The sequence below is a fragment of the Nomascus leucogenys genome, chromosome 3 (assembly GCF_006542625.1).
Source record: "Nomascus leucogenys isolate Asia chromosome 3, Asia_NLE_v1, whole genome shotgun sequence".
Lineage (NCBI taxonomy): Eukaryota > Metazoa > Chordata > Mammalia > Primates > Hylobatidae > Nomascus > Nomascus leucogenys.
The window spans coordinates 31,959,348-31,987,107 of record NC_044383.1 but is presented as its reverse complement, the minus strand read 5'-3'; the positions used below and the strand labels follow the sequence as shown (position 1 = coordinate 31,987,107).

Below are 27,760 nucleotides of genomic sequence, written 5' to 3'. Positions count from 1 at the left end.
GAAAAAATTTTTGCAAAGATATTTATAGCTGCAGCTATATATTAGAGCTAAAATCTGGAAATAGCCCGAAGGTCTGTCTGTGGGGGAGAATAGTATACTAATGCAATGGAATATACTGCCACTAGAAATGACAAATGTGAGGATTGCAAAACATTTGGCAACAACTACGTAGCAAGTAATGGTATTTTTTAAAACTAAGTTAAATTTATAAAGGTAGAGGTGGGGAGACACTACATAAAATTATGTCTCCATAAATAACAGGTCTAGGCTGGGCGTGGTGGCTCACAACTGTAATCCCAGCACTTTGGGAGGCCAAGGAGGGTGGATCACCTGAGGTCAGGAGTTCGAGACCAGCCTGGCCAACATGGTGAAACCCTATCTCTACTAAAAATACAAAAATTAGCCCCGCATTGTAGTGGGCGTCTGCAATCCCAGCTACTCGGGAGGCTGAGGCAAGAGAATTGCTTGAACCTGGGAGGCGGAGGTTGCAGTGAGCCAAGATTACACCATTGCACTCCAGCCTGGGCGACAAGAGCGAAACTCCATCTCAAATAAATAAATAAATAAATAAAAATAAAATAATAATAATAATAATAATAATAATAAGGCTGGGTGCGGTGGCTCATGCCTGTAATCCCAGCACTTTGGGAGGCCGAGGTGGGTGGATCACGAGGTCAGGAGACAGAGACCATCCTGGCTAACACAGTGAAACCCCGTCTCTACTAAAAATACAAAAAATTAGCCAGGCGAGGTGGTGGGCGCCTGTAGTCCCAGCTACTCGGAAGGCTGAGGCAGGAGAATGGCGTGAACTGCAGAGCTTGCAGTGAGCCGAGATCGTGCCACTGCACTCCAGCCTGGGCAACAGAGCAAGACTCCGTCTCAAAAAAAAATAATAATAAAACAATAATAATAATAATAACAGGTCTAAAGATGTTAATAGATGGTGCTTTATTAAGTGATCAGTTGTTGAAAATATATCACATAATTGTTGATGGTTATGTCTTCCTATTTACCTTTAACTAAAGAGCAGATTAAATAAAATTGAAAAAGCACAGAAGGCAGACTCAGGAAACTGGGATCTATATCCCAATTCTACCACTTACTAATTGCACAACCCAGGTAACTAACTTCTCTAATTATCCATTTCTTCACCTATAAAATGAAGATAATATTTCACACAATTGTTTTTTAAAATGACACCTAAAACGAAGTACAATACATGTTATAAATCACTACAAAAAAAGTTAATTATCTTTACATAAGTATAGGTAGTAGATAATATCCATTAATGGTGTTGTCACTAATGTGACTCTAATAATCATTCGTTTTCCTTCTAATTAGTTTAGTTATAACTATTAGAAATTGTTCCTCCAATATCAAACATTTGTTATTTTTCAGGCTGAACAGTTTTGGCTATACACATGTTAAGGCTAAAATCTTTTACTGAATTATTCTATTGGGTAATGTAGTCCCTGGTTTTAAATCACTATAGAGCCACCTACACTACCAGACTACTACTGAGGACAGTAAAAGATACTTAACAGGATGGGCCAAAGGAACTGAAATCTAAACGAAAAAAAAAAAAAAAATAGACTTCCCCGTCTACTCGTATCTGCAAATCCCTCCCAGATATAAAGGAAGAAACTGTTTACAGTTATATCTCTTCTCTTGAATTAGGTCTAAAATTAATGAGTGGTGATGAAACTAAAAAGGGAATATTCTGGATCATAGCAGGAAGAAAACAAAAGAATGGATATATTTCCTGAATTGGAATAAAGACAGCACTTCTCTCACCTCCCTGGTCACTTAACTGCCATGTGACACTTTACTAGGGGTCAAAACACTCCCCTGAGGGTTTGATCATAGCACCAAGAAACTTTCAGAGTTGAACTTTAGAAGCGGCTACCAAACAGCAGGTGCAGGCATCCTCTCCCAAGAAGAATCTCGTAATCAAAATACTTGGCTGTAGTCCTTCAAATTTAGACTTTGAAAAAAAAAAAAAACGTTCAATTTGGCTTTAACTTGAAAAAGCTCTACTTTGTTAAAAACAATTTAACAACTCAGCTTTTTCATATCTTTTGTCTAACCATCTTGGATGGTTACAGTTTCCCTAGCTGTTGGCCAAATCATATCTATATTTTTATTGGCTTCAGCACCTGAAAAATCCAAAGAAATTTTTAAAATATCTCCTTTCTCTGAAAACAGGTATCCCTCCATCCCTGTGGGAACGTGTCACTGCCAGTCAAAGGGGGTCAGTAGAACAAGGCAGCAGAAGAAAAGTACCTGAAAAGACAGGAGCAGGTACCCCTTGGAATTCACCAGGGACCCTTGCTCCCATCCTTGAAGCGGCCTCTGGCCAGCCATTTCTCCATATGGTTACTAATGTAAAGTGAGGGTGCTCCTCTCAAAAAAATGATTAGTGCCCTGTAAATAAATCTCTTTGTGGATGTTAATGCACAGAGGACCTGGCCCCGTGGGCCTGGCTGAACTGCCATTTTCCCAGCCTTCCTTCTCTTGCCTCAGGCTCATTTTTCCACTAGGCCCCTTCCCTCTCAGCTTTCCGGCACTTAGTAACCATTAGAGTTTGCATTCCTGGGCATATGACCTATTTTAAACAAAAACAACACAACATGTACCCACAGTAAGCTATCTGGCCCCTTCAAATCTTGGCAAGTGAGTCCAGAGGGACAGAAATTAATCTAGGCAGTTATCTAGAATGACCTTTCACTTCCCCTCTCCTTGCTCACACCCCAAAACCAAAAGCAAATAAATAAACCTAGTCTGAAGAAAAATGGCTGGGGGGAAGGAAGGGGAAGTGTATGTATATCGAAGACATCTTAAACAACATAATCTCTGAGATCAGAAAACTCCTGGAACACAGATCAATTTCCCTCTCTGTCCCATCTCACAGCTTGATTCCCCTGAAAGCCACTAATGCTGACCAACTGCATGGATGGCATGATTTCCATAAGCATAACATCCTGCTAATTTGGATGGAAACTCAGGAAAGCAAAGTGTCTCCAAGTGTAGAACAAGGCCATGTCAAGAGGCACCAGGCCAAGGAGGGGAAAACAGGGTTACACAAAATGCTTGGGGCTTGGAATTTTATTTTATTTTAATTAATTTATTTTTTTGAGACAGGGTCTCACTGTGTCACCCAGACTGGAGTGCAGTAGCGCAATCTGGGCTCACTGCCACCTCCACCTCCCAGACTCAAGTGATTCTCCTGCCTCAGGCTCCCAAGTAGCTGGGATTACAGGCACATGCCATTCCTACCCAGCTAATTTTTTTTTTTTTTTTGAAATGGAGTCTTGCTCTGTTGCCCGGGCTGGAGTGCAATGGCGCAATCTAGGCTCACTGCAACCTCCACCTCCCAGGTTCACGCCATTCTCCTGCCTCAGCCTCCCAAGGAGCTGGGACTACAGGTGCCCACCACCATGCCCAGCTAATTTATTTTTGTATTTTTAGTAGAGACAGAGTTTCACTGTGTTAGCCAGGATAGTCTCGATCTCCTGACCTTGTGATCCATTCGCCTTGGACTCCCAAAGTGCTGGGATTACAGGCGTGAGCCACTGCGCCTGGCCTACCCAGCTAATCTTTGTATGTTTAATAGAGATGGGGTTTCACCATGTTGGCCAGGCTGGTCTTGAACTTCTGACCTCAAATGATCCACCTGCCTCGGCCTCCCAAAGTGCTGGTGTGAGCCACAGCACCGGGCCTTGGGGGCTTGGAATTTTAAATTAACACGATCTCTTGATTTCTCTTATATTCTTTCTCTCCAGATTTTTCCCCAGATTGCCTGTTCTCACTAGTTCTTCTATCAATGCTAAGAACTTGGCTTTAGTGTAAAGTATTTAAGCAGCCAAAGATAAGAACCTTCTAACTTTTCATTTAAACTTGCATTAGCCTGAATCTTCCAATAGCTTCAGTAGCAGAGGTTTATAATTAAGGTTCAAACAAAATTAATAAAAAATCTTTATATCATGTTAAATTGCTTATCCTTTTGGCCAAGGAACAGAGAATAGCCCCAAAATTCAGAGTGAAGGGAGACTGTAGGAAACATGCCAGCATGAGGACAAGACCATGCACAAAGAAGGCATGGAGCTGACTGAACTGACCCACAGCTCCCTTGAAAGACCCCCAGCTGTCAACCCACTTTACCCATTCAACTCACTTTTCATGCTTCACACTATGCAACTGGACTCCCACCAAGCCAATCTCTTCCACGTTCATTCCTATACCCACACTTGCACCTATATTGCTAGCCCCAGCCTACCTTTGCCCCTGACTGCTACTTCTGGGGACTAGTCAAATTCATCCATTCTTTAAAATCTAGATAAAGCCTCTACTTTTGTGACTCTTCCAAACATGCCATCTGAACTGTTAGATGGAATCTACCATACACCTAGGCATTGCTAGCTTTTCACAGCTATACATCATCTTTTTTGTCTAATTCAGTCATAAATTCCACAGAATCAAGTCTTAAACCACTTGGTGCTTCTAAAAGTGGCTCTCAATCATCACTGTGCAGACAAGTGGTATAGCAGTAACCCTGAATAAGTGCACCATCAAATTTTAAACAATATATAGAATTTATTTTTGTTCAACTAACAATCCACACTTTTACAGGGATTTCTATCAGACACTAAGCCAAAATATTGCCCATGATACAATTTGCTGAAAATAAAATAAAGATTGCATGTTCAAAGGAACATATATGAACTTTACCTCAAAGGATATAAGAGAACAAGGTCAGGGCTGCAAACAATACTGTTCAAACAGTAACACACCAGAGGTGAACAAGTGAATAGTGTAAATAATCATGAACAGGTTCTTCAATTTTCTGAAACTTGCTTTTTTAAAAAAAAATGACATTTACCTTTAATTCTTTAATGTACTATCAAAAATTCTAACATTATACAAAACTATGACTTTAACACAAAAAGTGAGAACCATGGTCCTAGCATAATAGGTATTTTGATAGACATTGCTTAGGAACTGCTCAAGCAAGAGTTTCCAAAAACATGGTTCTCCCTTTGGCAAGTCACACTTTGAACAACACGTGTAGCTCCAAAGGCCCTTCCTTAAAATGTGTTAACATACCACATCTTCAAGAATTCAGCCAAAGCCTCCAAATTCTTATTCTAGAGAGGCTCAAGGGAAGAAATCTGAGCAGATAAAGTATCTTAACATGGCACCCACATGTCAAAAATGTCTAAACGGTTTCAGAAGCACTAAGCATAACCCTGGGTCCTTTATGTGCATGAGCTTAAGATTCAGAACTTGGCTGTGTTCACATCCTTTTCCTCCTAGCATTGGTTAGGTTCTGTATTTGCACAGCACTTGACCAGTATGTGTGTTCTGCAAGATGTTAAAGAGATATTTAGCAGTGAAAAAAAGAATTTTATGGTCAAAACATTTTGCATGATGCTGGCTGAAACAAAAGTAAACAGGTCCCTCCATCACAGGACTTGTCAGTGTGTTTAATCCCCAATAGACATTGTGATCCCCAAGAGAGGGAATGTGGTGCACAGCATTTTCCCCACTCATTTGATTACAGAATTAGTTTTTCAAGAATCCCACAATACAACTTTTGGAAAGGCTGATCTAGCACTTTCTAAAAATGAACAATGGCAAGACAGACGCCGATTTTTGGGGGGCAGGGAGCGGTGAACAGGCCTTCCTCTAAGTGACTCATGAATTAGGCACTAGCAGACTAAGAGGTAGACTTTGTTCTCATACCTTCAAAATGACTTTTCCCTAGACTCCTCATCTGAAATGTGAGAAATAATTACAATGCTCTGCTTCCCAGGGTTTTTTTTATTGTTTTTAATCATGAAACTGTGTTCTATATAAATCATCAAAACAGGTTCTCAACCCAAGTGATCAGACTTCAAAATCCCTGGTGACCTTCCAGCCTGAATGAAGGGATGAGGAGAATATGAACCAGACGTCACCCAGAAAGTTTTTACATCTCCAGCTTCTAGGCCATTATGATAAAGTCAAACTGCATCCAAGATAAGGAATGAAGTACTCCCTTAGCAACTCACTTCTGGAGGGGACAAACACACATACCACCCATATCTGAACCTTGATTCAACTTTTTGACGTAGACTTTCTAAAGGAAAACTCAAAGAAACATGGGAGGTCAAAGCTGGAACTACAGGGAAAACAGAAAAAGAGGTACTCAAAGATTATTTCCCTTTCTTTAAGGAGAATGAACTAATTACAGGGTTAGTGAGCAGGGGAAATATCATTCCTTTCAGTGAAATAGCTTTCCAGGAAAAGTATCTCAACATATTTACTATAAAACAATTTAATTTCCCTGTCCCATCACCTGCCACCCCATCCTCATCCCCCCTACAAAACCCACAGATTGTGGATTTCCTCTCATTCTTGGCAGAGTTACCAGAAGAAATATAATACCCCCTTCGGACTGCTCCCAACAGCTGCTGGAAAAAGACGGGGGAGCTGGGGGTATCCCTCCAAAGCTGCCTCTAAAAATGACCATTCCCCCTTCCAACCCACACAGCCAGTGAGCATAAGACTTCTCTTTCTCTACTTTCTTAAAGCAAGGGGAGACCACAAAATCAACAGCATACCCTAATCCAAAATACTTGCTTCCGGCCCATCTGTTCTCCCCAATATGACTCTAAACTGAAGCTTCTGTACAGTAACCACCACTCTATTTCTCCCCTAACATGTAACTATTAAAACAATCCTCTACCACCTCACAAGACCAGTATTTCTTATTTGTTTAATCTACCAATCTCCAAGGTAGGGTTCCTATCAAACTCCTATTCACTGTAATTTCCTATTTCTGCCCACCTGTCCCAATACCACACACTCCATACAAATACGAATCCCCCTCCAGGTCAAGAGACTTGAACAACAAAAGTCTAGGAACAAATTCATCAATGGCTACCCTACACCCCAGCCCTTGCCCAATATCCCTTGCCCAATATCATCATACACTAAACGCTCTTCAATTCTGTCTAAAAACGCCCCATCACCAGGCAACAGAGAGGCATCCAGTTATCCTTCAGCCTCTCAGCTGAGACCACCAACAAAGAAGTTCATGAATGTCAACTGGGGGCACAGGCAGTATCTCTCTTTGCCAAGGAGAAACTGGAGAGAACCTCCAGCATCATTCCCCAAAGGTGACAGCCAGGGTTGAGTGAAGACCGTGAAAACTGTACAAGAGGTGGGGGAGAAAATATAATGTAAGGAATGATTTGGAATCAGGGGCAGGAGAAGGTGGAGGGATGAACTGGCTGACCCCAAATGTCTTTTCCATCTCTAACTCCTATGATTCTTTGACCTCCAATTTTGTGCTGTGGACAAGGAATGGAAAGTCAACAGACGTGGTGATGTTTTGAAAGAGCCTGGCAGTCTGCTCTTGTCATTTAGTGGCCTTTGCATGTATTTTTTAAGGTGTCTCCAAGCCCTGTCTTCATTTCACAGTTGTCACCTTTCTCAGCAATTTGAGCTCATGTCAAATACCAAAAAAGAAGAGGAAGAAGAAAGAATGTGCTGGCAATTAATTGTAGGCTAAAGAGGGGCGGCAGGCACAGGGGCCCATTGGGTGGCCCAGACTTCCAGGGAGGGCAATGTGGACAGTTTGGATAAAATGAAGAACTGACTCAAAATTGAGACAAGGCAGCCAAACCTCTAACAGGAGGTAAATTCTTTCTCCAGATAGTCTCATACTCACTTTTAGAGAAAGCTCAAGTATTTACATGATTCAGGGTACATAAACATATTCTTAATTACCATAACCATCTTGATTCAATTGACTACAATTGGAGTTCCATCTGAGCAAGACTACTGAATAGGAAGGACTTTCCTCAAGCGTAGACCAAATCTTTGGATTCTCAACCTTGACTCATGGTTGACACACCTGAGGTAAATTCTGAAGCTTAGCAAAAGTCAGTTTCTGCAGATCAAAGAAGGGAGTCTGCCAATTTTCACTGAAAATTCAAAACCCCATTTTCTCCTCTTTTTTTCAAACAGTTGATCTCATCTTAATTTTCAAATATTTTTGGAGCCTGGTCTCAAGAAGAATCTGCCTAAATTTCTCCTGGTTTCATGGTTACATGTCAGGACCAGAAACTAATCCAGTGCCAGGGTCAACCCAGAGCTAAGGTTAAGTTGTCACACACAAGTAATTCTTTTCTAAGTCACACATTCAAAAATAATTTTTAAAAAAACCTGTATACTTCCTCAGTGACCTCACTGTCAGTTGGGGATTTCAGCAGCTGACGCACAATCTTTACCTTAGATGAAGGTTCCAGGTGCAAAAAAAAAAATGAAAGCATGGAGTACTGAAATATTTTCAGAGCTCTCATTCCAGTATGAACTCATACTACAGATTGCTCATCTCACAGACTGTGAAGACATTGGGTTTCTCCATGTTTCTGCCTTGAAAGCTAGAAAATTCAGCCCCTACCATTCAAGTTTTACAAGACTGGAAAGGATATAAACAGCTTCTGTATTCTCATGGTCTTAGAGAAGGCTTCTTCCATTCTTCCAGCTCGCATTTGGAGGTAGTGATTGCACTAGACCATGTCCTGCTTCTACAGGTGTACTGTTTTATTTTGAACCTGTAAACTAAACTCTATTTTATTAACTCATAGAAACCATTAAAAATAAGGCCTTTCCAAACGCTGAAGACAATAAATACATCCATATGTGAAATCATTCCGTGAATTAGGGAACAAATAAGTGACTCTCCTCCCTGGGTAAGGCAGAAAACTGGAGAAAGCCTAAGCTACTTTGAGTTGTTCATTGTTTTCTGAAGATCACAGTTTAGGCCTTAAATGTAACCAGTTAGCAATACCATCCCCATTCAGAGTTAGGAAACTATATGCTTTCTGGGCCAAGAAAATGCTCTTAGGCACAATCATTTGAAAACAAATAAACACACTCTGCTTATCTGTGTCTATCTCACCACTCTGGACGTTAATCATCACTGAAATAGATACCCCAGGCCCCCAGCCTCAAAGAGCTCCAAGGCTACAGGACCCCTCCACAGGAATGAATGTACATGCCAGGACAAACACCTCAGGAGCCTCACTCCCTAAACACCTATTGTTAATTCCAGGCAAATCTATCATAGGCAAATGCAAGACAGCACCCAGGTACTGCTCAAAGGCTATTTAAAATAAAATTCCTGTTTGAGAATATGTAGCACTTAATTCGGGAGGAAGAGGATCAAGTAAGCTTTCTTTAACACAAGACTGGCAATAGAATCTTTTCAAAATAGCTTTACATGCACAGATGTACTTTTTCTTTCCATTATTTGCGTTTGTTAATTTTCAGTATCAGAATTTGCAGATAGCACTGTTCTTCCCCTGTCATAATGCCTACTTCTTGCATTCAGTCTACATTATCAAGTGACAGCTGAATTCTACTGTCTTGTTCTTGTAAACGGAACTAGGTTAGTTTGTCCTCTTACTCTTTAGGGAAAATTTGAAAGATGCTATATGAAACATTTCTTTGATTTTTATTGTTATATTCAGGATATTTCTATTCCAACAGGCTTCATAAAATCTCCAAACAAAACTGATTTTAAATCAGATGACTGACTCCAACTGTCTTTGTGTCCCTTTAAAAAAAAAGAAAAGAAAAGAAAGCTTAGGATATCTATTAGTGTTCACTGTTCGGGCAAGAGGCCTAAAGGGAAGCAAATTGTTTGTTTGTGGTTTTAAAGTGGCCAGAATGCCTTCAAGCACAAGTATAAGACCATTAGCAAATCACAAGGAACCAAAGCAGTTCATCTTACTCAACAAAGCTATGATCAGTTAGGAACAGCCAAACTGAATGGGGCTTGCCCTGGGCCGGAAGGTCAGTAAACCTTAGCAGTTTGTGTTTCTGAGAATCAAGAGGCTCTTCATCCCGGAGTGCAGGCCATAAGTCCACAGGTTCTGCTGTCATGTTTCCAAAAACATTCAGGACAGGTGAGAGAAACCAAGCAGAGTGCATGTGTGTGCATGTTCTCCCCTCTGTCTTTAGTCAGCACCTCCAAGTCAAACTATCCCCACTTTTGCTATATACAGACTAACTAGAGGAGAACCCAAACAATTAAAAAGTTGCATTTTACAATTTATTGAGTGCTTACTATGTGCTTAATGCTGTACTAGCCAGCATTCTACATTTAAGCCTCATCTTACCAGGCAAGGTTATTCCCATTCTTTATAGGTAATAAAACCTAGGGCCAGTGAGGTTACGTGGCTTCTGATCAAATCAAGTTTTGTGTAATGCTGATAAAAACTCATCTCACTTATCTAGTCTGCAGTTAATTAGCCCAAAGCAATGAACGACAGCCCTGCCACTATCCAAGCAGCCATACTCTTGCTGTACTTTGGGCCCGGGTAAGCTGACTCCCTAAGTGGACTGCGGTGCATGCCTTCTCCCTCCAGGGATGACAACCACCTCTCTCAGTGGCTTATTAAGTCTCTGCAGCTGTCCAGAAACGGACCACACTGGTAAACATTCTCTCCACCTGCTGTAACACACATAACTTCTTCCCCCAATCCAGAAAACCCGAGCAGTGACCCTGCTCTTTATCAAGTGCTATGGTAAAATAACTTCCCTAGAAGGCCACCTTTACCTTAGGACACCTTACCCTAGGTCACGGGCGAGAAATCAAAACACACATGTCTAATAAATAATAAAGCCATATCATTTGGCAATCTCAAAGCATTTTACACCATAAATTCACTTTCTTTTTTTTGTTGTTATTACTGCTACAGAATGTAGATTCATTCCCAATATCTCTCTTTTAGAGCATTTGAAAATAAACACCAATTCTTTCATTCATTCACTCAATCTCTATATGAAGAGAGAGAAAGCCAAACTTTGCCTTAGCTGGCTTGGGTTCCAGTCACTTTAGACTTCTCTTATAGGTCAACTGATAATATTCTTTGAAAGAGTTATTCTTACAAGAAAGGAAGAGAATAAAAAACTATTTCTGCAGGTGACAAGACTGCATGCCCAAGAAGTCCCAAGGAACCATTATCATGAACAAAATCATCCTAGAATAAAAAACCATCAAATTCAAAATTTACAAGAGTAGACTAGTCTTCTATATTCAGTAATACCCAACCAAAAAGCATACTGAAGAGAGTATATTTGCAATAAAAACGAAATGCATAATATTTTTGGAAATACATAGGAGTAAGTGCAACAACAGATATGTGAGAACTTTATCAGGAAAACTACAAAAGTCCTTGAAAAAGTACAGAATTTTTTTTTGACGGGGAGTTGAACAGAAGTGTAGAAGTGACACACACACATAAATCCAACAGGATAATCTTACCCTGACAGATTACTAGACTCTATCAAAAAGTGACAATATTTAAAATAGTATGGAAATGGAAAACTGTATCAGTGACACACAATGAAGAGTTCAGATATAGATCCAATATACACACATATATGTGTGTGTATGTGTATATACATGTGTATATACATGTGTATATTATTTATTATATATATATAAACTTATTATATGGCAAAATAAGCTTTCCAAAACAAAGGAAAAGAGAATTACTTAACAAAGTTGTAGACAACAATAGTAAGTTGAAATAACCTCTTGCACCAAAAGTGATATTGATGAAAGTGTTAACTATTAAAAAATCAAATTAGGCTGGGCGCCGTGGCTCACGCCTGTAATCCCAGCACTTTGGGAGGCCGAGGTGGGCAGATAACCTGAGGTTGGCAGTTCAAGACCAACCTGACCAAGATGGAGAAACCCTATCTCTACTAAAAATACAAAATTAGCTGGGCATGGTGGTGCATGCCTGTAATCCCAGCTACGCAAGAGGCTGAGGCAGGAGAATCGCTTAAACCCGGGAGGCGGTTGCAGTGAGCTGAGATCACACCACTGCACTCCAGCCTGGGCAACAAGAGTGAAACTCCGTCTCAAAAAAAAAAAAAAATCAAATTTGTGAGAAAACCAGTGGGAAACAGATTTATCAGGTCTGTGGAGGAATTATAAATTTCTCAGCTTTGGGGAGAAAAAGAAAAAAAAAATCACAAAAGACTGGCAGAGCCTAATAAAGTGTAAAACAGTAAAGTAAAATGAATTGACTGGAAAAAATATCTGGATCAAAGATGACAGACTAGATTCCAACATCTAAGACCCACAAAGATTCCAAATTTATAGGAAAAACACGAAGACCCCAGTAATAAATGGGCAAACAGTGGGAACAGACAGTCTTGCAGGTGAAACGAACACATGGAAATATATTTATCCCAGCCAGTGGTAAAAGAGATGCAAAATAACACAACTTTGGTACCTTAAATGACCACTAAAGTAGCAGATTTTCTAAATTCTCACAGAAAATTTGTTCACTCTGTGCTGGTCCCACTATAATTTGGTACAGCACCTCTGCAAACCATAACCTTTGCTATAATGCCACCTTGAGACTTTATCCTAAGGAACTAATTTTTAAAAAATATGTATGGTATGACATTTGACTTATATTTCAGTAAAGCTGTCACTAAAAAATGCGTTATTTCATTATTATCTATAATAACAAAAAGCTGAACACAACATGTAAGTTTAATAGTAGAGGGATGTTCTTTAATCTCATTATGGGACAGCCCACAAACATTTACTATGTACCTATTCTGTTAGGATCAGTAAGATAGCAGTTGTATGTGCAACTGAAAAGGCTTTTAAATGAAAATAATTGTCTAGAGGTGATGGTATTATGGCTTTTTATGTTTTTAAAAACGTTCTTTAATGTTGTCATAATGTACTAGAAAGAATTACTTTTAAAAAAAAATGGGTGGAATAGGGGGCAATCTGAAAGCTCTTACTCCCCCAATTCCCTACATGTTTCTTCCTTCCTATTTAACAGCTTAAGTGGTTCAGAAAAGTTTTTCATTCACAGGTCTCAGACCCTACCAAAAACAGGCCAAACTGCAATACCATGTCTTATACATATCCTGGACAGACTCCGGCCTCCTGCCTCAAGCAGACACCCTTTTTCGTGTCGCTCTGCCTATATGAAGTCATAAACTATGGCTGAACACTGGGACCGAGGGCCTTCCCTTAAGGTCCGAGCCCTGAAGCTTAACAACCTTTAGAAAAGCGTAGGGAGGATGAAAGATGAAAGTCCACAAAAATTTATGATAGACCACTTAAGGAACCTGAGTCCTAGACCTGGACTCAAGGAATCGTCCAAAGCACGAAGGAACCACATAGACCAGACTGGCTCCTCTGGTGCTAAGGAACCGGGGCGGCTAAACCTCTGCAAAAACACACAATCGAAAGCTGTAGGGAGTGCCTAAGATGGCTAATTGTGAGGAGCGGCCCACCGGGGAGGGTGCCTACTGAGGGATGCTCTCGGGAGGCTGCCTCAGATGGAGGCCTTGGGGAGGAGGGGCAAAGGGGTCCCCGAGAGTGCTCGGGAAAGGGTGTAGGCGGAGGCCAGGTGTAGGCCTAGGAACTGGGGGTGCGACACGACCCTGGGCCGACCAGGCCGCGGCGCCCCGCCCTTTCCCGGGACGCGGGGCCGGCCCGGGGCGGGGAGCGGGCGGGCGAGCGGACGCTTACAGGTCGGTGCCGAGCCGCGTGAAGCCGGAGTTGAGCGAGGCCCGGGCTATCCGGCGCCAGAGCAGGTCGCAGCTGGTGAAGCGCCGCAGCCAGCGGCACACCTGGGCCAGGCGGCCGAGGGCCCGCATGTCCAGGTAGGAGCAGATGAGCAGCAGCAGCTCCTCCGGAAGGCGCCAGAGCGCAGGCCCCGCGGCCGGGCGGGCAGCCGCCTCCTCCTCCTCCTCCCCGGCCGCCGCCGCCATGGCCACCCGTGTCCCCGCGATGTCGGCCCAAGCCTGACCCCCTCGTCCCTGTGCTCTTCCCGGCCTGGCGCCCTCCCGCCGCCTAGCCCTGACCCTCCATTCCTCCTTCTTCCCATACTCTCTTCCTTGTGCCTCCTTCCCGGCCCCTGCGCTCCCCTCGACTCCCTTGACGATGCCTCTCGCCCCTTCCTCCACGCTTCCGCCTCCCTCTGCTTCCTCCCTTGGGCATGCCCTCGCTCCCGCGTCAGCCTCCGGCCCCGCTGCCTCCTTCGCCGTCTGCGGCCCGGGCTTCCCTTCCGTCCCGCTTCCTCTTCCGCCTTGCCCCGCTCTCGCTTTTCCCTTCCCCTTCCCCTTCCTTCGCTTCCCCCTCGCCACCCTCCCTTCCTGCAGCTTCCTCGCCTCTCCGCCCTCGCCCTCGCCCTCGCCGGGCCCGCCGTTCCCGGGGGGCCCCGAGCGGCCCTGGCTGCCCATGAGCGGCCGCGGGGCCGGCCCGACGCAGAGCCCAGCCCGAGCCGCCACCGCCGCCGCCCCGGGAGGAGGCGACACCATGTCGGACAGGGTCACATGGGGCGGCGCGGGCCGAGCCCTGGGCACGCCCCTCACACCTGCGGCCTTGGAGCCACTTCGGGGTGCGGGCTGGGGCCAGGGCGCTGACAACACCCCCGCATCCCCGAGAGCGCTTGGTGGAAGCACAGGAGTTCGTGCTGCAAACACGTGAGGCCGGTTTCAGGGCCCTGCCTGACGCCGCAAGAGGACCCGCTGCCCTCAGGAAGCGGCCAGTTGGAGCACCTGCCCTCAAGAAGCCCCTAGTTGGGTGGCCTTGCCCCTCTAGAAGCCCTCCTCTTCCTCGAGTGATGCCTCCTTTCCAAGGGCCACATGTGAGGGCCCAACGAATCTGCAGCCCTAGAAGTTGACAGGTTCCATAGCTTCGGTTCTCACACAGGCCGGGAAGCACGGTCCTCGCGTGAGCTTGGGTGTTAGACATATTTGGGGATTTACAGTCGTCTAGATCCTGAGTCCATAACTTCAAAAACAGTCATGTATCAGGAAATGGCACAGCTAGGGCTTCTTATCAGTCACCACCCAAGTGCAAGTTGATTCTCCAAGGGCTCAGCATCCATTCTTCATACCAGCCATTCGATTCACATGGCATTAATCTGAAGGGAGAGCTCCTGAGGTCTAGACCTGTGCTGTCCAACAGTGTCCTCCCTCGTCACATGTGGCTGCTGAGCATTTGAAATGTGGCTAATACAAATTGAAATGAGCTATAAGTGAGAAATGCACACCAGATTTTGAAGGCATGCAAAAAAAAGAATGCAAAATATCTCATTGATAATTTTATATTGATTACGTGTTGAAGTGCTAATATTTTGGATACGCTGTATTGGGCTAAATACAATATATTTTAATGTAACTACTAGAAAATTTAAAATTATACATGGGACTTGCATTTGTGGTTCGGGTTATTTTTCTATTAGCATTGGGCTAGGCAGTAAAACTTGGAGGAGGGGAGGAAGATGCCAGTTTCTGTCTGTTTATCCTGTACTCCAAATCCAGATAGGAAGGATTGGGGAGTTTTCTCTTGTACTTATCTACATCTTAACACTCATTTTCAGGGAGCAGGGAAGAATAAAAATTGACCCCGAAAATTATTCAACACCTAGCATAGCCAAAGAGAAACCTAGGGAAGCAACTACATTGTATTATGGTGCTGCAAGAAGCATCATGTAACAAGGTCAGACCGGAATCTGGCTTTGCCCTAGAATTACTTTTTGATCTTAGCAAAACAACAACAAAAAGCCCCACCTATCTTGGCCTTTTAGTGTTCTCAATCTGTAGTGGAGATAATGCCTCTGCCTTACTTTCGAGGGATAAATGAGATGATCCCTGTAAAATGCTTTGAACTCCTCTAAGAAAATTCTTAATAATAGTTACAGGTCAAATCCTGTTACAAAAAAATGCCATCCCTCCCCGCCTCCAAATGCAACAAAGACTTGGTGTAGAAAACGATTTCCAAACTCAAGGCAGTGGTTTATTGAAAGCAATATTTTATAGATTTCAATGCAGCCAAAGAATTTAAGCCATCTTTTAGAGATCATTATAAAGAAATTTACTTATTCACAGGTATCCTACTGTTAGAAGACTATTGAGGCGGGAACACTTCACATTTAGGTGGTGTCCTGAGTTCAACATTTATTGATTTTGCTACATTTGTGTACTATGAGCTACTCAAGAAGGAAGACAAATGATATAGCAGGAATATGGTTCCTGCATTTTGTGTTTAGATTTGTATTAGAGATGTTTGTAATTTCTTACTGTTTGAGTACTTAACTCATTCAGGATACATAGTAAAGCTGAGTAGTTCATCTATATTCTATCTCATTTTTAGTGGAGGCGCTAAAACTTCTTTAACCCAACATAAATCAGGATTAAAATCCATAATCACACAAGTGTAATTTACTTTATTTTCATTAATGGAGAATTTTTTTTTTTTTTTTTTTTGAGACAGAGTCTGGCTCTGTCGCCCAGGCTGGAGTGCAGTGGTGCGATCTCGGCTCACTGCAAGCTCCGCCCCCCTGGTTCACGCCATTCTCCTGCCTCAGCCTCCCGAGTAGCTGGGACTACAGGCGCCCGCCACTATGCCCAGCTAATTTTTTTGTATTTTTAGTAGAGGCGGGGTTTCACAGTGTTAGCCAGGATGGCCTCGACCTCCTGACCTCATGATCTGCCTGTCTCGGCCTCCCAAAGTGCTGGGATTACAGGCGTGAGCCACCTTGCCCGGCCTTTTTTTTTTTTTTTTTTTTTTTTTTTTTGAGACTAAGTCTCACTCTGTTGCCCAGGCTGGAGTGCAGTGGCGCGATCTCAGCTCACTGAAACCTCCGCCTTCCGGTTTCACGCCATTCTCCTGCCTCAGCCTCCCGAGTAGCTGGGACTACAGGCACCCGCCACCACGACCAGCTAATTTTGTGTACTTTTAGTAGAGACTGGGTTTCACCATGTTAGCCAGGATGGTCTCGATCTCCTGACCTCGTGATCCGCCTGCCTCAGCCTCCCAAAATGCTGGGATTACAGGTGTGAGCCACCCCACCCAGCCCAGAACATCTTTAAGTAAAAGTCATCAACTCCCTTGAAGTTCAGATTCAGGAATCATCATGAAATAAGGCAGGGAGGTGAAATCTACCTTTGTTTTCATAAAGTTTTATTTTAAAAAATTAATTTATAGATTAATAAACTGAAAACAGTGGACACAATATTGGCTGGGTGTGGTGGCTCACGCCTGTAATCCTAGCACTTTGGGAGGCCGAGGTGGGCAGATCACCTGAGGTCAGGCTGGTCTGCCTGGCCAACATGGTGAAAACTCGTCTCTACTAAAAGTACAAAATTAGGCAGGCGTGGTGCTGCGCACCTGTAGTCCCAGCTACTAAGGAGGGTGAGGCCGGAGAATCATTTAAACCCAGGAGGTGGAGGTTGCAGTGAGCTGAGATTGCACCACTTCACATCAGCCTGAGTGACACAGCGAGACTCCATCTCAAAAACAAACAAACTTAAGACACAATATAAATTTCATAATTTTGTGGGTATTTAGAAACACTAACATTAATTTACTTTTTTTTTTTTTTTTTTTGAGACAGCGCCTCACTGTCACCTAGGCTGGAGTGCAGTAGCATGATCTTGGCTCACTGCAGCCTTGACCTCCTGGGCTCAAGCAATCCTCCCATTTCAGCCCCAGAGCAGCTGGGCCAACAGGTGCCTGGCTAATTTTTTTATTTCATTGAGGAAGTCTCACCATGTTACCCAGGCTAATAGTTTACTTTTAAAGAGGATTTTAAAGCAGAGATATAAAGTTCTTTACGTTAGTGTGTACATGTAAGTGACATGCATGATGGTGATTGTTGCTGTTATTGGTAGCACACAGTATATGTTTAGGATTGTAAAAAGGCTAGAATTTTGTGTTCTGGCCATTCTTATAAACAGATGACAGAATCACCTATTCACACATTCATTACATTGATGCCCACATACCCATTGGTTATACCCTCAGCGCCCCTCAGGAGCTGGTAGATTTAACAGGAAAATTATTCTGAGATGAATGAGAGAGAAAGAGATTGTGAGTGACAGATTTCCATATCATACGTGGGCCCAGATGCTCACCGTTATTCCTCTATAATAGCATTGGCTTACATTTACTATAAGCACTTAGTATATGCCAGCCACTATTAGAAGAGCTTTCCAGCCAGCCACGGTGGCTCACACCTGTAATCCTGGCACTTTGGAAGGCTGAGGTAGGAGGATTGTTTTTGAGCCCAGGAGTTCAAGACCAGCCTCCAGGAGTTCAAGACCAGCCTGGGCAACACTGGAAGATCCTGTCTCTACAAAAGAATTTTAAAAAATTAGCCGGGCTTGGTGACACACATCTGTGGTCCCAGCTACTTTGGAGGCTGAAGTGGGAGGACCAGTTGAGCCTGGGAGGTCAAGGCTGCAGTGAGCCATGATCACACCAAGGCACTCCAGCATGGGCAACAGAGCAAGACCCTGTTTCAAAAAAAAAAAAAAGTTAATCATGTAGACTTTCAAACTCTTAATGCTTTTCATACTCTTTTTTCAAAACTTCAAAGGGATTGTTAGGAACTAAAGTGTCTTGCAAAAGAACATTTAGCTAAAATTTGGTAATTCCTTCATTTTGTTTCAGCTTCATTTTCTTCAATTTCTTCATTTTGCTTCATCCTCATTTAGTAACTATGTATGGTATGTGTGAGCCTTTTGTGTAAATTTATCTCTGTGTATATATGCAAAGGGAAGGTTTGTGGAATAATGTTAATGGTTTTTTTAGGTGATAGAATTTTGGGATTTTACTTTGTACTTTTCTGTATTACTTAATTTTTCAATAAGAAGCATGTACACCTTTACAAAATAAAGTCTTTAAAAAAAATAGAGTTGTCATGAGTCTATACACCATGCAAAAAGGAATTTGGTGATTTGAAACCTAGATCATTGCCAGAGTTTTAACCAGCTACCCAAGTTTCCTCAAACCTTATTTAAATAAGGTTGGGTGTGGCGACTCATCCCCGTAATCCCAGCACTTTGGGAGGCTGAGGCAGGAAGATTGCTTGAGCCCAGGAGTTCAAGACCAGCCTGGGCAACATAGCGAGACCCCCGTCTCTAAAAACTATAAGAATAAATTAGGTAGGTATGGTGGTGTATACCTGTAGTCCCAGCTATTCGTGAAGCTGAAGCTAGAGGATTACTTGAGCCCAAAAAGTTGAGGCTGCAGTGAGCCATGTTCATGCCACTGCACTCCAAACTGGGCAACAGAATGAGACCTTGCCTCAAAAAATACTAAAACTTTAAAAATTAAAATAAAATGTGTTTCATGCAATAGTAAAATAAACAACAAGAAAAGTCTTGGAAAAGAAACAAGAAGTCTCACAGTGAATGCTGTATTTGTAAATATTCAAGCTTCTCAAAAATAGAGGAAGAGACTCTAAAATGTTATTTTCAGAAATTATCTATTGGGTTGGTAGTTTATATCTTGAAATACCACCAAGATCTGCTCTGGTTTTATATGAATCCATCTTCTTTGCCATATTCAAAGATAAAATATTTTTACCACCTATGAAATCATTTCAAGCAGGTGCTATTTAAAAATAGTTATTTTGGCCAGGCGCGGTGGCTCATGCCTGTAATCCCAGCACTTTGGGAGGCCGAGGTGGATGGATCACAAGGTCAAGAGATCAAGACCATCCTGGCCAACATGGTGAAACCCCGTCTCTACTAAAAATACAAAAATTAGCTGGGCATGGTGGTACGCGCCTGTAGTCCCAGCTACTCAGGAGGCTGAGGCAAGAGAATCCCTTGAACTCGGGAGGTAGAGGTTGTAGTGAGCTGAGATTGTGCCACTGCACTCCAGCCTGGTGACAGAGTGAAACTCTGTCTCAAAAAAATAAATAAATAGAAATAAAAATAGTTATTTTATGCAGAAGAAAAAAACTGGAAGGAAATAAGACAAAAAGCTAGAAATGGTTGCTTGTGAGAGATAGAATTATGGGTAGTTCTATTTGCTGCTGCTTTATACTTTTCTTGCATTTTTAAAGTCTTGTGCAGTGAGTATGTATTACATAGATAATCATTTTTTAAAAGAAAAAACCTCAGAGGTATTTACACCTAAATGTAAGAAAGAACTTAATTAAGCTAGTTCATTTTAATATTTTTAAGGAAGGGCTGCACATAGTGACTTTCTTTCAAAGAGTACAATATGGAAAGGGGGGATGGGGAGGGCAACTCGACAGTGGAGAAGCCTAACAAGAACTACCTCAGCCAGGTGATCAAGGTCAGCACGACTAGTCGTAAGTAACATTGATAGTAGGTCTTGGTACAATGTGATGAAAATGGCAAGTTCATTAAAACTGGGAAAGCTGAGAAACTGTCACAGCCAAGAAGAGCCACAGGAGACATGATGACTAAAGGTAATGTATCCTGGATGGGATCCTGGAACAGAAAAGAAAAAGGACATTAGATAAAAACTAAGGAAATTGGATCAGTTTGTTAATAATAACAATCATAATATTGTAAAATGTGATAATAGGGGTGTATGGAAACTCTCTACTATCTTCACAATTTATCTGTAAATCTAAAACTGTTCTAAAAAATAAAGTTTTTAAAAGTTTCATCTTAGGATAGGCATAGTGGCTCACACCTGTAATCCCAGCACGTTGGGGGACTGAGGCGGGCAGATCACTTGAGGTCAGGAGTTCAAGACCACCCTGTCCAACATGGTGAAACCCCATCTCTACAAAAAATACAAAAATTAGCCAGGTGTGGTAGTGGGCACCTGTAATCCCAGCTATTCAGGAGGCTGAGGCTGGAGGATTGCTGGAGCCCAGGAGTTGGAGGTTACATGAGCTATGATCCCGCCACTATGCTCCAGCCTGGATAACAGCTGTAAGATGTTTTCCAAAGGGTCACATAACATCATTCCAAGACACTGTCCTAATTTTATAACTGAGAAAAACACATTTCCCATCACTAATTTTTATATAAATTATATATGTATGTGCATTTAAATACATGGTATGTAAATACATAGCTATGTCTACAAAAGTTAAGGACCATATGTCTATAATGAACAGTAGAGCAAGTAAGGAGGTGGGCAGGTGGGCAGGATAGAAATATACAATGTAATTTTTGGGGGGGAAAAAAACATCTCCAGGGGTTTTGCCAGTTAGTAATGCTGTTATTAGTATGCAATGGCCTTCTTTGTGTCAACAGTGTACATTCCAAGAGATTTTGAATAAAATATAGAGCATACCATCAGCATTCAGATCTAAGATTAAATTCCTGTATTGCCATTGCCATGTGACATCAGATTTTGTGATTTTTCTAAGCCAGGCGTGGTGACTCACACCTGTAATCCAAGCACTTTGGGAGGCCAAGGCAGGCAGATCACTTGAGGTCAGGAGTTTGAGACCAGCCTGGTCAACATGGTGAAACCCCGTCTCTATTAAAAATATAAAAATTATTCAGGCATGGTGATAGGCGCCTGTAATTCCAGCTACTCGGGAGGCTGAGGCAGGAGAATCACTTGACCCTTGGGAGGTGGAGGTTGCAGTGAACTGAGATCGTGCCACTGCACTCCAGCCTGGGAGACAGACTCTCTCAAAAAAAAAAAAAAAAAAAAAAAGATTTTGTGATTTTTCTGATCTCTGCCAGTCAGAAGACTGAGTCATTTGGTAACAGATGATGGAAGATAAAAAAAAAAAAACTTGAAGCTGAAGGGAACCACAAAACCTTGTGAAATTTTCATGATCACTGGGGATTTCTTACCTTGCCTTCAGATTCCAGGTTCTTTTTAAAAGTATAAGTAAATAATAAGTCACCACTAAGATAGAATATGTACAAATATGACCTTATGAGTTCTTTTCCAAGAAAATAATGAGAATTAAGTTCTAGAAAAAATTTGCTCCTAGGCATCTTTAGTTTTTCTGGAAGAAAGTGCCAGGTTAAATACAAAATTCTTATTTCTGATTCTATTGTTATCACTACTATTTAACAATGCCAAAGTTTAAGTAAATTTTTTTCATTTGAGACATTTATTACACTGAATGAAACCACAGGATATCATTTATTTATATTGTCCTAGGTTTCAAGTCCTGTTAAAAATGTGGAAAAAAATGTGAAAAATACACAGGACAACTTTTCTGGAGTATGATTCAATTACAGTATCTTCAACAGATGGTGGATTGTGTTAAGTTGTTAAATATAAACACAAGTTTTAATGTGAATGGAATAAGAATAGATCTTAATTTTTTTGTTTTTTACTTTAGTAAAAAATGTATACACACATACTCAAAAACATAATACACACATACATGTGTGTGTATATATATATATATAATACACACACACCCACCCACCAAGTAAAGAGCAATTATAGTCTTTGGACCAAAATTTAACTGTTATCCTTTGAGAAACTATGTCACTGCTTCTAAAAATATATACTATAAAATGTGCCTTTTCCCCTTTCTTATAGCAGCTGTTTGAAATACAAATAGATGAATGAGGAAAATCCCCTATGTTTAAAATCCACCATGAAGAGAAAAGCAGGAAGAAGTTCAAGCTAGCCCCTGGGGATTTTCCCAGGTTCAGTAGATTGACCTGGAAACACGGAGTGCAGCTTGAGCTCTTCTTCCTTTAGCAGAACAAGCACTGGTCAGAGAAATTTCCAAACACATGGAGCTTAGCGAGACCACCTGCTCCTAACACAGGACAATGGCCACTGGACCACCAACTCTGTTGCTTCAAGTCGACACCAGCTCTCCTTCACAACAGATGACAGGCTTTCCGCTAGAAGAGTTTCCCAGTAAAAGAGTGAGCAAAGAAATGCTAACCTTCACATCTGCAATAGAAGCTGATAAATGAGAAGTGAAATGGACAAATTAAAAAGCTGAAACTGAATTCAGTCTTATAGTAGAATCAAACAATAATTACGTCGATATCAGCCCTGGCAAGACAGAGTTAAGAGCTCAAATTATCTCTTGGCAAGGGTGTGGGTCTGTAAGTGCTATGTAGCAGCTAATGAGTAGAGAGGAGTTTTTGACCAGGTGCTCATGCATTCCTTACACTGCACCAAGCTCAGTAGATATGTGGCACAACCCAGCAACTTTATAATCTCTCAAGATCTCCATCTCTGGCTGGGCTCGTTGACTCACACCTGTAATTCCAGCACTTTGGGATGCCAAGGCGGGTGGATCACCTGAGGTCAGGGGTTCAAGACCAGTCTGACCAACAAGGTGAAACCCCAACTCTACTAAAAATACAAAAATTAGGCCAGACGCGGTGGCTCATGCCTGTAATCTCAGCACTTTAGGAGGCCGAGGCGGGTGGATCATGAGGTCAGGAGTTTGAGACCAGCCTGGCCAAGATGGTGAAACCCCGTCTCTACTAAAAAATACAAAAATTAGCCAGGTGCGGTGGCGAGCACCTGTAATCCCAGCTACTTGGGAGGCTGAGGCAGGAGAATCGCTTGAACCTGGGAGGCGGAGTCTGCAGTGAGCCGAGATCACGCCACTGCACTCTATCCTGGGCGACAGAGTAAGATTCCATCTCAAAAAAAAAAAAACAAAAATTAGCTGGGCATGGTGGCAGGCGCCTGTAGTCCCAGCTACTTTGGAGGCTGAGACAGGAGAATTGCTTAAACCCGGGCGGCGGAGGTTGCAGTGAGTCTAGATCACACCACTGTACTCCAGCCTGGGCAATGGAGCGAGACTCAACCTCAAAAAAGAAAAAAAAAAGATCTCCATCTCTTAGACCATATAACAATAGGAGAGGAACCACAATGGTCAGACCCAATAGCTTGCTTAACTCCTGTAAAAGAATTGAGGTCAACCAGATGTTGCAATTTTTCTGATTTGAGTCTTTAGTCATGTATGAGATAGCATGTTGGAGTTTAATTAAAGATGTGCAAAGTAATATTTAATGATATTTTGCAGGGGTAAGAGAATTAAAGTTAATATCAGCTATTAGAAGAAAATTATTGATGCTGTGTGTGTCTTATGTTAGCCCACATAAGAAATAAATGAACAACAGAATTTTAAGTGTTTAAGCAGTTATGTCATAAGTGGGATCTATGAGGAGACTGAGAGGAAGTAATTGAAAGTCTTGGGCTGCACATGGTGGCTCACATCTATAATCCTAGCCCTTTGAGAGGCCAAGGCGGGTGGATCGCTTAAGCCCAGGAGTTCAAGACTAGCCTGGGCAACATGGCAAAACCCCATCTCTACTAAAAATACAAAAATTAGGCCGGGCACAGTAGCTCACACCTGTAATCCCAGCATTTTGGGAGGCCGAGGCAGGCAGATCACGCGGTCAAGAGATCGAGACCATCCTGACCAACATGGTGAAACCCAGTCTCTACTAAAAATACAAAAATTAGCTGGGCATGGTGGTGCACGCCTGTAGTCCCACGTACTCGGGAGGCTGAGGCAGGAGAATCGCTTGAACCCAGGAAGTGGAAGTTGCAGTGAGCTGAGATTGGGCCACTGCACTCCAGCCAGGTGACAAAGCGAGACTCTGTCTCAAAAAAAAAAAAAATTCAAACATTAGCCAGGCGTGGTGGTCCAAGCCTGTAGTCCCAGCTACTTGGGAGGCTAAGGTAGGAGGATCGCCTGAGCCTGGGAGGCAGAAGTTACAGTGAGCAGAGATGGTGTCATTGCCTTCCAGCGTGGGTGACAGAGTGAGATCCTGTCTCAAAAAAAAAAAAAAAGTCTTGGTATCATACAGCTTTCACAATGCTGGTTTTTAAAAACTATAAACCCACATCACTTTTGGTAATTTTTTGAAGTTTTAAACCATTTAGAAAATAAAATTTAAATTATTTTTCAGTAGTCTTCCATGTTATAAATAAAATTACTTATTCAACAGTATCCAAGATAGAGTCATAGAAACAACCTGAGAAGGAACAAGACACTGACAGAGAATAGAAGTGTTGAGAACAAATATCTCCCAAACTGTTTAAATAAATCATGGAATATCCGTAGAATAGAATAATAAGCAGCTGTGAAAAAAATGAGAAAGATTGTATGTATCACTAGAGAAGGATCTCTAATATACATTAAGTGAAAAAAAAGCAAAATTCAGAACAGTGTGTATAATATATTGCCATTTGTGGAGGGGAAAACTGTATTTGTGTGCTTTGACTCACGTACACCAAATATATCCATAAAGATACACAAAAACCTAGTACCAGTGTTTGCCTGTAAGGAGGGGAATTTGGGTGGATGGGAGACAGAATTTCTTGTCAATTGTATACTATTTTATACCTTTTAAATGTTTATTAACTATTTGCACTTATTACCCATTGAAAAGCGTTTCATCTCTAAGGGGACTCTCTAAAAAGTGAAAGGGCATTTTTAGAGCATGTTTTGGGTAAATGGAAGAGTCCATAATCAAAGAAATTGCCTTTATTTTGCAATAGAGAGCTATAGTGCAGAAGGGAGAGTGGGGATTTGCAATGTGTTAACTGGGATATCTGAAGGTAGATCAAAATTAATACCCAGATTGTGAAAATAGGATAATTATTGACAGAAGGAAACAGAATAAAATTCATTCATTGCATTTAAGTAAGCAATGATATGTTAGGAAATGGACTAAACAGGAAGAAAATACTATAACTCAACCAAAAATTATACAAAGAACAAAAAATTATGGAATAAAGCTTCAGCATGTTGTAACATCACAGTAAAATGTATAAATAAATTTTCAAATGAACCCTATCATATGTTCATATCAGTAAAAAAAAAAATTTCAATTTCATAGAACCCTGACACACACGCAAACACATACACACCCAGAACACATGCACACACACAGACACTATAAAAAGCCAATGAGAGCACTGAGATAATTCTGGACTTTTATGACTATTTCTTTAAGAAAGGTCATTCTTTGCATTTTTACTGCCCTAAATTTACCTCTTTAAGTCACAGCAATGCTGATTGAGCTTTTTTCTTTTTTAGTTTTGTTTCTAACCAAATCTTTTGTACATTTCTGGAATTTAAGCCACCTCAGTTACCACTTATCTATAACACCATTGCTTTGAGGGATTAAAGTAGGTTTCTTGTAATACACTTAGATCAAGTTATCTAAGTTGAGAAGAATATCCTGTTTGAGTTGGGAGATCTTTTTTTATTTTTATTTTTTATTTTTTTTTTTTTGATCTTGAGTTGTTTTGATTTCCCCTGAGAGCAGTAATCTTCAGCAAGTGATATTTCTAAAAATCCCCAAACACACCACAAAACATTCCAAGTGATTTTAACTCCTGAATGAGGTTGGGCTACCTGAGTGATTCTCTCTCTTCTCTTCTTTGGCAGAAAGGATTAGAAACCTCCACAGAACTTGCTCTCTATTAAAGTGGAGTGCTGTGCATTCATTGGCAAGAGGTGAATTGTTTTCAGATTACATGCGAAAGAGTGTGTGTGTGTTTCTTTCCCACATCAAAGACTTGGATGGAAGCAGTTCTGAGTATTGCCAGGGATGCAAGAATTGGTGCTAAAGTGATTAACAAAATTGCTTTTCTGCAAAAGAAGCACAAAACATTACCTAGGGATTAGAGGAGGAGAGGGCAAGATTAAAGGTGATGTTGAATTTTGGGTAGAATATCTTATCCATCTTTTTCAAATCATGCTTCAAGGATTCTGTGTCCCTCCTTAAGGAAACCTGAACAAATCAAAGTCTTGCTTTCTTAAGTTTTGTACACAGAGGCACTGACAAGGTAAAATTAAAACTACTAACATAAGCAGCACTTACGAAGTGACCTTTATATCTTTATCTCACACTACAAATACATTTTGAATGTATTTTATTCGGCATACACCAAAGACTCCATGGATCAAAGCCTCTTTGATTTGTAATTAGTTTGTGTGTCCACCTGTTGGGCTTAAATGATAGTGTTTTACAGGATTTCTGTTGTTCAGTTTTAGTAAATCTTGATTTGTTTAGTATCCCTTTTTAAATGTATCTTCCACAGTCAAAACATTTGTCTAACCTAAATATTAAAAAAGCCATAGAATCTATAATTAAATAATGAAAGAAAGATCATACAACAAACCTCACAATTCTTAGTCTATGGAATTATTGTAAGGGGTATCTCTGAAATGCCCCCACAACATTCACACTCAGCATTTTTTCAGTCTCTTTCAAAAACCAAATTCAATTCCTTGCTTCTTCCAAGAAGTCCTCCTGACTTTAGTCTTCAATCAGAGACAGGCGGAAACATATAGGTACAGATAGCTGTTCTTGTGTGAATAAACCTCTTCCTCCTTGGTTTCTTCCTTTAAAACATTAAGTCCAAAAGAGGAACAAAACATATATGTGGATAGGTGGCAAAAACATCAAGTTGAGCGACATAAGCAAAATAGATTCAGAGCAATATATACAAAAATATTTAACACAAAACAATATTGTAATTCTTTAAGGATATGTATATGTGTATATATATTGTAGAAGTACAAAAAATAGAACAGAATTATGCACCTCACACTCATGGTAGTGGCTGCCTCTGGAAAGGAAGCAGGCAAATGAGATTTAGGGTAGTAGTAAAAGGGAATTTTAGTTACCTCTGTAATGTTTATTTCTTTTAAAAAGAAAAAAAGCCATTAAGCTAAGATGACTCACTTAGGCATAGTTAGGGGATGTGAAGTTCTTGTCTTGATTGAAATTCTTGTCTAAAAAACACAGCAGAAGTTTGAGATCTCGTCTTTGTCCTCATAAACTGTTCTTTCACGTAATGTATAGTTTTTTTTGTGTGTCAGACACTAGTTATGTCTCGCTTTCTTGAAACAACAGTAAAACCTATTTCAAATCGATTGAATAATTCAGAATAGTTGTTACCTCCTTTTTGCCCACAATAACCTTCTTTCTAAATTAATATACTATGACGATGGGACTTTATCTTTGT

General features: G+C 41.3%; 1 protein-coding gene across 3 annotated transcripts in view; it reads right to left on the bottom strand.

The window, feature by feature from the left end:
- The window catches only part of FBXW4 (F-box and WD repeat domain containing 4), an 85,442-nt gene extending 70,938 nt beyond the window's left edge, over positions 1 to 14,504 (bottom strand). The window contains exon 1 of one of the 3 annotated variants that reach the window (XR_004028979.1): positions 13,568 to 14,500. Coding sequence is in view for 2 of the 3 variants with exons in the window: in XM_030808111.1 (XP_030663971.1) it covers positions 13,568 to 14,358 (791 nt within the window). In the remaining variant the exon portion in view is untranslated. Of the gene's footprint in view, positions 1 to 13,567 lie in introns of all 3 variants that reach the window. The other 2 variants (XM_030808111.1, XM_003255373.3) reach the window with 2 other exon arrangements.
- Between the last annotated feature and the right edge of the window lie 13,256 nt (positions 14,505 to 27,760).